Source organism: Pholis gunnellus (assembly GCF_910591455.1).
Source record: "Pholis gunnellus genome assembly, chromosome: 15".
NCBI lineage: Eukaryota > Metazoa > Chordata > Actinopteri > Perciformes > Pholidae > Pholis > Pholis gunnellus.
The window spans coordinates 3,739,948-3,751,012 of NC_136542.1; the positions used below are offsets into that span (position 1 = coordinate 3,739,948).

An 11,065-nucleotide genomic window follows, 5' to 3' on the forward strand; every position below is an offset into this window, starting at 1 on the left:
ACTTCCTGTTTATTGGGTATCGTCATCTACGTTGCCAATTGCGGACCAACTCTCAGTATAATTACATTTTATAAAACGGAATTATATTAAATATAGCATCATGCAAACCTCTCTCTGAGCCTATTATGATTCAACCTTAAATGATGGATCATAACTGGCGCTGTGTATGTATGAATAGATTAGAATTAGATTAAAGTAACAAGATAGTATTTACTTTGAGTGACAAAAGAAACTCAGGCATATTTTAACAGATGATTAATGATTCTCTGCAGCAGTGTTTACCAATCCTGTGACCCCTTAAAACAAACCAATGTCTACTTGCAACCAGTTTCACGTACTTTGAACCCTCTGAGTCATTTAAACTGGTGGTGGTGACATCTTTATAACATTTGACATTAAAGTACAAACTATATTCAAAAATCCAAAAGGAAAACTCAATAAAAGAACCAATTAAGGTAATTAACAGTTATCACAATAACAACGCTTATAGTTTACAGTACGAGTTACAATAAATGTGAGATATTTCACACAGCATGTAATAATTTATTGTCTCCTGAAAAACACAACTTGATTAGAGTTCATACATAAAATGATAGTAAAGATTTTCCCTTTTTTATGGTGCAAACTTTCCACTAACTTGATAGTCAAAAGATATAAAAGCATTATTTTTCCTTGAAACACTTTGGTTTTGTTTGTACAAAACATTCACTTTACATTCACTTTCCCGCCCCGCTGAGTGAGCAGAAAAAAAAAGCAGCTCATTTAAAAAATATATTTTTCTTTCCAGTTTTTGTTTCCTTGTCTCTCTCCCTTCTAGCCCAGGTTGATCTCCCCGGCAAACACGGTGATCAGCAGTATGATGGCGAACCCGGTGAGCAGCCCTGCGTTCTGGATCATGAAGAAGACGATCTTGGTGGAGGTCCGCTTCTGTTCCCGCAATATGTTGTCCATCTCTGGAAACTGAGATGAAGGAAAAACAATCACATGTCAAAAATACAATGGCATTATTGTTCAACAGTCCACATAATGATGGGTAACAACATACAAACAAGAAGTGCAGATTGGATTATTTCTTATTATTTAGTTCCCATGTAAACTGGAAACTGGAGAAAAGAGCTCAAGTTCTCCGTTGTCTGACTGCTGTTGTTACAGGTTATCGGGTTCAAAAAGAGGTCTTCATTGTGGTATTTAGGGTATTTATCTTTACAATACTGGATAGTATACTGGGTAGTTTTACCTCTTCAGACCACAAATGATTCAAATTGACCAATCTGAGAAGGTAAAAATCACTCTTTGCTTGCTTGAAGTGCTCACAGTTTATAGAAATATCTAACCTTTGATGTGGTGATAAAGGCTTTGTTAACTTTCTATCATTTACTTCTGTTTGAGACAGTTTTGCAAAGAACTGCAGTACCCAGCTGTTTTTGAATATTTTCGGGCCTTTATTTTGGATATTCTTTTTGTATTTTGGCCACTTGGGGGCAGCACAACAACCTATAAACACAACATTAACATCAGTTCATAAAGTTGTTACTGCAGACATGATAGCGAACAGTTGGCAATTTACAGGCGTAGAATAACATAAAGGTCGAGTTTCTGGCCACCAAATGAATAAAAGTCCAATAATTCTGCTGATATTTCTGCAAAACAATGAGGTGAAAGACACTAAAACGCTCTGTGGAGCTGAGGGGAACTGCAGAGTCAGGAAATAACTTGCTGTGGGTTTAGAAATATATTTCATATACATGTTGTCATTTGGCTTTAAAGATTTACACCTTCAGTAGAGATCAATAGGCTTTGAGTGTCGCTGAGACAATAGGGAAGTCCGAAAGACTTAAGAGACGGACTACCATCGCTTGTTTTGGTCTTTTCATGGAATCCAATGACAATAACAAATATATAGATTCACATTAAATAGCACTAACAGAAGACCGGATTTGTAAAACCAAAAGTACAAAAATGAACAGCAATCTGAACGTGTAGAGTTTCTTCCTCCGGTCGTGTAATCTAACTCACCATGTCTGCCAGTGCAATGTACAGGAACATTCCTCCCGCGATGGCAAAGATTGCATTGGGGGCAAAGTTGCTCCCGAGCAGGATGCCAAACACAAGACCGACGTAACACGACACGGCCGACAGCAGGTTGAAGAAAATGGCTTGTGGGACGGTCATTCCAGCATTCAGCAGGATAACGAAGTCACCTGAAGACGGAAACAAAACACAAAGATGTATCAGTTAAACAGGCACTTTGAGCATTATTTCAAAAGCAATGTGAGTCATTTTACTCACTTGAAACTAACATCCGGATATTATTTATGTCAAAGCCGAGGTTTAAAAAATAGTGGAAAGAGGCTTAACTGAAATATTCCGTTAACTTTAGCTTTGAGTTTAAGACTTTAAACCGCAAACCAAAGAACAATCATGAGGTGTTTGATAAGACTTTACAGACCTTTATTATTCAGCTCTTGCACAAAAACGAATTACCCACTAGAGTTCAAAGGAGCTCTAAATAGCCCCAACACGCTTTTCATTTTTGCTAAATAATAGTTGGGAGTAAAGTGCTTAAGACACATACCGTAAAGCCTTAGAGACCCCAGTTTGTCGCCTCATTTCCTGTCTACTCTATATTAACATCTGTTCAATGAAGCAGAAAAAATGCCAAAAGTTCAAAGCATGTTCTTTCTCACGTTATCTTTAAGTGACCAGACCGATAGAAACATCCGTACAATCAAATGTAACACAATACAATTGTGTTGTATTATTGTTTTGCTGATATTGTTTCCCTCATTTAAGGAAGAGCAAAACCATCAGAAACAAAACACAGCCTGTTGCTTAAAGGATGTTCTGGATTACATTACAGCGGTTTCTACTTTTTAGAAGATATTATAGATGTCTTGTTGACACATTTCCCCAAATTCAGCCTGAAATATTTGGTAACTTTGGTAACTTTGGGATCCAGTAACTTCCGATTGGATGTGATGTTTGACGGCACAGCACATGTTTGTAATGACTGATCTTCACGTGGGGTTGAGCAGGTTTAGAGTCTCTTACTCACCCAGCTCGTGGGGAAACTCCTCACACACGATGGCGGTGGACGTGCTGAAGCCCGCCAGTACCGACACAGTGAACGAGGCGCCGATGGCCAGACCGTCGATGAAGTTGTGCAGCGCGTCGCTCAGCGTTATCATCCACGCCACCGTCTTGATGCTGGAGACGTGGCGCCCACGCAGCCATTGGCACATCACATAAGCCCCCTGGGGGTCCTGGAAGCGTGAGGAGACGGGTTAAAGGCACACGACGACAGCCACTGTTTGATTACACCAAAGCAGAGTGATAAGTAAACAATGACTTATGTGGATTCAGTGAGCCACGAAGAAAGCACATAATGATATCTTTAAAACTCAAAGTTCAAATCAGCCAGAAAATTGAGGACAAAGTTGTTTTTGCAAATTTTGTTTTTGGCATCTGATCAATAACTTGTTAATGGGCATATGTCATAAAGGTTAGTCAGAGCTGTTGTGCATGTATTTCGGTATCTGAAGTGCCAGACAACTTACAAACTGTGAAATAAATATGTCTTAAATATCTTTTTTTGAGCTGCCTAGATCAGGAAATATTAGATTCAACAAGCCAATCACATCTGGCTTCCTTTTCTATGCAACACATACTTTTCTCTCAAGCCAATCAGAGCAGACATAGCTTTTTCAGGAGGGGTCTTAATAAAGAGACAGGTGCTAAAACTGAGCGTTTCATTTAGAGGGAGAATAAAGGTGTATTCAGACACACAGTATGAGGAAAAATAAAGTGTTTCTTCAACATTAAAGCATGTAAACATGTTGTAGAAGAAACACATAATACAACCTGAAACCTGAAAATGAGCATAATATGTCTCCTTTAAGGCTGTCTATCATTGATATTACTAACTAGAGTCGGATTGCTTTAATACCCCAGATGTTTGATTTGGACATCACTGCAGTGGTAAAAGCCTTCAACTAGACTAAGAGTCTAGTTTGAATCTCTGAGGCTCAACTTGAGTAAATTGTGCTTTAAGCCAAATGCTAACAACAGCTTGCTAACATGCTTGCAATGACAATGCTAAAAATGTTTAGCAGGTTTAATGTTTACCATGTTCACCATCTTATCTTGTCTATGAACCAAATATATTACAATTCATCCTGAGAGGGACATGAATAATTTAGTATTTGGATTAAATTTATTTGCATCCATCGAATAGTTGTTGAGACATTTCATATAAAACCTCTTGGTGGTGTTAGAGAAACAGCAGGTCAGCGGGATTCATCCTCTGGAGACCATGAATGTACAAACTTTCACAGCAATCCGACCAGTAGTTTTACCAAAGATGAGACAGACTGAACAACCGCCGGGAAAAAAAATAAAGACTTTGAGGAAATCTTAAAGGCTTTAAACAACAAAGCGTGATCCACAAAATGTAACAGATACTAATTAATCAAACTACAGGAACTATTTTACCTAAATGAATCTGCAGCATTTCGTATCGGAACTCTTCAATTACAGATATAATGGCACAAGTGTTTTTAATGGGACACCTGAGAACAGGCGGACATAAAAAGAGCCTCTGGGCTTTGGTTGAAGACAGTCGGCATTAACGAAATGCCCGTTTTATTATCCACGGCCAAACAAGGAGTCTTTGTGCTCAAGTCAGACAATTCCAGCATTCACCAGGAGAGGAAGGATCCGAGGCCTTCATCCCTCTGTGACACCGGCATGTCTGTTTGTTTAGTATTTTGATCCCTTCCAAGCCAGACTTCTCCACATGACACAAGAGATTTCACTGTTAAACATTAACAGCAGCGCTAATCGCCTCCTGTCACTGATAACGGCTCAATAAATGACTCTTAAGTAAAAAACTGAGCATGCAGGAAAACAAGGACAAGGACATGTTCTGAAATACTGTTCACGTTGCCACAATTTCCATCTCTGCATGGAACTCGCACCATTACGACTGATAGGTTTTAAATACGATCGTGCATTTATAGCCCATGATGCATTCAGTCAGGTGTTTCTGTGCTGGAGAGCCAAATCGCACACAATTACTGAAGTTAACTCACTGTTTTTATTAGCTTATCTTTAAGGCTGCTCACTAGATAACAGATGATTTGAGTACGAGGGGGATTGCTGTGTAGGTTAAGGTGGCATGTGTGCAGACAGAGTTGATCAACGCCAAGAGGCTGAAAATAAAAGTATAATTCCAACATCTGTACTGCTTAATTCAGCCAGGAGAGCGAGCGCTGGTACCTGAGAGGATGTCTCGTTCGGCTCTGGGTTCGGGCTGCTCTTGTCCGTGGCGATGGTGTTGATGGTGGTCAAAACGATGGAGTCCTTTTTCTCCACTAAGTCTCCGTTGTGGAGGGAGTTTTCTTGAGGCCGCTCTGCAGGAGCGAAGTGGCTGTGGCCATGCTGAGGACACCAGAGGCAACGCAAAGTCAGATAAAGCAGGAGAGTCGATGTCCAAGAAGACGGAGTCAGCCGATGAACAGAGAGAAACACCATGAAGGGTTAATGAACTGGTAGGCTGAAGGGTAAATCAAAATGTTACGTTTTCAATACTTTATGACGCAAATACGTCAAACACATGTAGATTAAAAACTACTACGAACACTTTAACAAGGGGTTATTGAAAGCTAAGCTAACCGACGTAGCTTCATATTAAACGTATAGCATATTTCCCAAAATTCAGACCTATTCTTGCACAGTATAGCTTTATTCTAACATTTTCACCAAAAACCTTTCTGTTTCCTGATGTTTTTAAAAGCTCTGCGTTAGTTTAAAGTTAACAGCACAGAAGCTGTACCATCATATAAATCTCAGATTGGTTGAAGGTCACAATCTGTGACCGTTGTGTCCATGACCCAGAATGATTAACAGTAACATCAGCAATAAATTAGGTACATACAGATTCAGTGGCAGTTGTACAACTTGGAAAAAGAAAACCACTCTGCAATAAAAGAAAAGTGCTTTGCATCTTAATAAACTCACTGAACTGTTATCTTACCTCATCGTCTACCCGGAGAGCCATTTTCAGTATCTTCTCCACGAAGAACAAGATATAAAACCCTCCAAATATTCCAACTGCATTCGCCACATAGTTATCAATTTTGGGATCAAACCCCAGAGCCTGTGGATTAACAGGAGAATGTTAGTGGCATGTTAGCAAACAAAACCTGCCTTTATTCAGCACTAAAACACCCTCAAGACATGAAACCATGTTACCCGCTCCACCGGTTACAAACCTCGGGTATGAGCTGAAGCACAGCGTTGGAGAAGAGCGTCCCGATGGCGAGGCCGATGAAGTAGGTCAGCACTTTGGGGAAATAAGGCTTCTTGGTGAAGGGGATCAGGAAGAGACCGAGCAGGGACGCCAGGTTGATCACAGTGACGGCGAGAAACCCATAACCCCACACTGTCAGGGCACACAATGGAAGGATTAACAGTTCGTTAACAATATAGCGCTAATTTTGTGGAGATATTTTATGCTTTCGGCTTGTTGTTGTGGTGTTTTTGCATCCAAGTTTCTGTTCTTTTTAGAACCACATCTTCAAAAGTCCCTCCATCGTGACGTAAACCTATATGTTTAACGTGCATTACAACCGAGTTACCAAACAGACAATTTAACTCGACAAAAGACACAAAACTATGTGTTTTGCAGAGGAGAGACTCCGCTCACAAGGCCGGTGAAGAAACAGCGTGCATCACGAACAACACACTGAACAACAGTCACAGTTGGTTGTAACTGTGTCAACAGCACCGAGGAGCGAGCGTTCAACGGTGGACCTGAGAGGTCAGCGGCTCTGTGAGTCAATCAAGGACACCGTGTGACTGTGACGGGTCCTCCTATGTTTGGGAGTTTTACTCCCTTATCTGAAGCTAAGGTCCAAAATGACAGAGGATGTTGTATGCTGTACAGATTGATTTGTAATGGGCTATATCAATAAAATTGACTTGAATTTAATTTAATAGTCGTGAGTGGAGCCAAGTAATCCAGAGAAATAAAGAGAGATGACCTCATACGAAAGGTCCAGATTCAAACATGAGGATCCAATAAAACGACCAAACACTGCTAGTCGTTAACATTTTCATTTACTTAGAAGCAAAGAGAGGAAATAAAAACTCAGATTGATGGGTGAACAATAGAGCAGATTAACAGTAATTAAGCCTGCGCTGGTAGAAGTATTCAGATTCTGATTCAGACTTTTTAAAGTATCAATGCTACACTGTAAAAAATACTCTGTTCAAAGTAAAAGTCCTGATTACAAAATCAAAAGTATTGGCATTAAAATATACCTAAAGTGCCAAAATTATGCAGAATGGACCATTTTGTAACAATAAATATTATATCACTGGATTATTATTATTGATGCTTAATGTGTTTATTACTTTGATGTTTCAGCTGGTAAAGGCGGAGCCTTTTTTATCTACTTTAATACTGCTGGGTAATATAATTTGCAATAATATACTATTACTTATTAGTTGATTTATATCTTGTATTAATTATCTTTATCTGTTAAGTAACTAAAGCTGTCAAATAAAAGCAGTGGAGTATAACGTACAATATTTTCCTCCAAAATGTAGTAGTAGTAGAACTGTAAAGTATCATAAAATGGATATACTCAAGTAAAAAAGTACCTTGAGTGCTTATTCCACCACTGAACTAAGCCATATTAAAATCTTCTCGTACAACTTCCTGTTGTGGAATGAAACCCATAATGTGAATTTTATAGATTCACATTTTGCCATCTTGTGGGAGAACGTATCATATGTGCCATCGATAGAAGAGAATACTGTGTGGCTGCTTGTTGACTTGGCCTTTGATTCTGTGGACCACATCATTGGGCTTGATAGGCTTAAGGACATTGGTCTTTCAGAGGGTGGTCTAGCGTGGTTTAACAGCTATTGTTCTGGGCGTTTACAATCTGTGACAGCTGAGGGTTATCTGACCCACTGTCCCCGTCCAAGGGTGTTCCTCAGGGGTCCAATCTAGGTCCAACCGTATTCAAAATCTACATAAACAACGTTGCTCACGCTGAGGGTGGCTCTCACATCCATTTATATGCCGACGACACCATCTTGTACACATCTAGCTCCTCCCTGACTTCCCTGCAGCACAACCTTCACCTTCTCTTAACACACGAACAAAACCAAATGTACGGTTTTCAACAGACACTTTGTTGATGCCTATAAGTGCTTGGGTAACATGCACATAAACTCACTGCTTTCCAAAGTCAGATCAAGAATTGGTTTTCCATAACAAAGCCTCCTTTACCCACACTACACAGCACACCCTGGTTCAAATGAAAGCCCTTCACATCTAAGACTATGGTGACGTAATCTAGAGGTCCTCCTCAATAAACTAGACGCCATCCTCTTCGTCGCCGGTGTTCCTTTCAGCCTGTATTGTACATATTATGATGCTGTCATTTTTGTATGAGATTGTTTGAGATGTGTCTCTGTTTTATTTGTTTGTAAAGACTCCTGCTGCTGCTGCCTCTTTGGCCAGTTCGTTGTAAATGACTTATCTGGTTAAAATAAAAAGTTCATTCTTGGCCTTAGAAACAGCAGTTTGCAAAGTAATCTAAACACAAGGTCCATTTAGTAACGGCTCTGGAGCTTCTCATCGGATTTTCTTCATCAGGTGGAGTTTTAAATGTTCAAATTTCCATTTTTTTCTGAGCAGAACTTTTTGTCCATGTTGACGAGATTGAAAGTTCATGCTTTGATTTGAAAACAGCAGTTTGCAAAACTGTCTTCAGGGTTCACAAGCAAAAAAATCCAACCACTGTCCTCAAGGAGTATCCTCCACCTCACAGTGACTGAGTTATAATCTCTGCCAGATTAAATGCAACAAACCCTCATGAACTGTGAATTATCTGAGTAGCAGGGGTGTCAACAAATAAACCTGCGTTGTGATGAAGCAACTCACCCGAGTAGTCGAGGGGCTGTGGAACTTTGCGGTCGGTGTAGGGGCAGGAGGGCAGCAGCACCTGGGTCAACACCGCGGGGCAGATTCTCCCCAGATGTCCCACAGTCAGCTGGCTGACATTACTCAACCCAAAGTGGGACAAGATCTGCTCAGCTGAGGGACACTGCGGGGCAGAAAGACGACATTAAATATCTTTTTATATTTTGTCTCTAAATTACTTGCTGTTTTGATTGTAATGCTCGTTTTTCTTGCATCTGTCTTCTTTGTGATGTGTGTTTCATCTTTGTGTATGAAATGTGCGATGTAAGTTATGTTTTTAATGTTTATTAATGAATGACATTATGAAGGTAAAACAGCACTAAGACTTATACACAGTTACATAAGTTTAATGTTATTATATATCCCAAGTCAATTCAAAAGAAACATATTTTGTGAATTATTGCATTATTAAATGCATTAATTAAGTAAAAAAGCAAAAGCTATTGGCAACAATATAATATGTTTATTTATTATACCACCGCTAATAGAACATGATTCCCAGAGTGATTTACAATAATATAAGAAAAGAAAAGTGAAGATTTAAAAGCACAAAAGCGTGAAAACAATCAATAAAATAAAAGAATTAGGAAAAATGACCCTGTTCAGCCCAATCATTTAACTACTAATGCCAACAGATAATAGTCAGATAACATATTAGACAGAATGTCTCAGGCATTTATTAACGTGTTAATAACTATATAAAGAAAACTAATTATATATAATAATGTAATAAGTTCTGAGTTACGTTTTTTTCACGCAGTAAGAAATGTAAAATAAGCTCATTTAAACTCCATTCAGTATGTTGTGTAAACGATCATTAATTAGTTTAATATATACATGTGCTCACCTCCTGGTCCGCCAGTGGGTTTCCCTCAGTTATTGCCTGAGTTCTTCTGTCTGAGATCACCAGCAGTAAATCATCCAGGTTCTCCATCGAGATTGAACTATTTTGGCCATAATAGCGTAAAATGTTCTCTATGAATACGCGTCCATCCCGGCGAGCCACGTTTATACTCTGAGACTTTGGAGTACAAACTAAAACGCACGTAATTAAACCTATTAATTTAAACATATCTGTTGGTTTTCTTTATGCTGTTTCCTTCAGTAAATAAATCAGCTACTTCTGCTGCTCTGAGAAAAATAAAAAATCAATAAATCCGTGGAGTTTGTTCTCGGTCCGCGATCAGATCCATGTTACAGTCGGAGCAGACTTCTCGTGTTTGCGGTTTCTTCGAGCCCGAGTGGATTAGTTGAAGGCAGCAGCGGTGTGTAGAGATGAGATCTGAGGGATCTATCAGGACTATCGGAGGTAGATCAGTTCAAAGATCGGTCTGCAGAGCCATGAAGGAAAAACATGGAGCTGACCGACCGCGTGCAACTCGGTGTCTCAATGCTTTCTTTTGTGACCGACTTTCTCACTTGGTAGGCAACGTGCTCACACACACACACACGCACGCACGCACGCACGCACGCACACACACACACACACACACGCTTACTTAAAAGTGTGTCTGTGTGTGTATGTGTGTAAAGGCTAACAGTGGGGGGGGGGGGGGGGGGAGTCACTATAGTCTTTAACGACTCAGTCTACAGCTGTGACTCAATTATAAAACAGCTGGATGGAAGATGAAAAAAAAAAATCATGAACATGAAACATGTGAGCGTTTGAAGCTCCGTGTCGCCCCCTGGTGGCAGCTGGTGATCACCGCGTGTATGTATCAAGATGTCACCCATATCATCTGCAAAGAGAGTTGTTTTTGTTGCTGCTGTTTACATTCCTTATGATGCAAATTGAATAAACGCGCCACAGGGATGCACGATTGTTTTTGTTATGTTTTGTTTGTCGTGTTTTTCTTGTGTTGCAAATGAGCAACAACTGCATTTTGTCGTACATCCCTGTGTTGCATAATGACAATAAATTACAGTTTTTATGCCTTAGATCTCTTTATTTTTTTTAATTAAAGCTGTTAATTTAATATATTTGGTACATGAAGTAATCTATTACTTTAGGTTACCCATTTAATATTAATTCCTTGATATTTTTTTAGACATATTTTATGCTTTCTT

At 39.4% G+C, this 11,065-nt stretch overlaps 1 protein-coding gene across 1 annotated transcript; it reads right to left on the reverse strand.

The window, feature by feature from the left end:
* Positions 1–80: 80 nt before the first annotated feature.
* On the reverse strand, positions 81–10,365 carry slc39a8 (solute carrier family 39 member 8). The gene is made up of 8 exons (XM_079175000.1): positions 9,846–10,365; positions 8,960–9,122; positions 6,273–6,442; positions 6,035–6,157; positions 5,278–5,439; positions 3,056–3,263; positions 2,017–2,201; positions 81–960 (listed from the first exon to the last, which is right to left on the reverse strand). Exons 1-8 carry the CDS (start codon positions 10,068–10,070, stop codon positions 814–816), a joined length of 1,383 nt encoding a protein of 460 aa, XP_079031126.1. The 5' UTR covers positions 10,071–10,365; the 3' UTR covers positions 81–813.
* Positions 10,366–11,065: the final 700 nt, after the last annotated feature.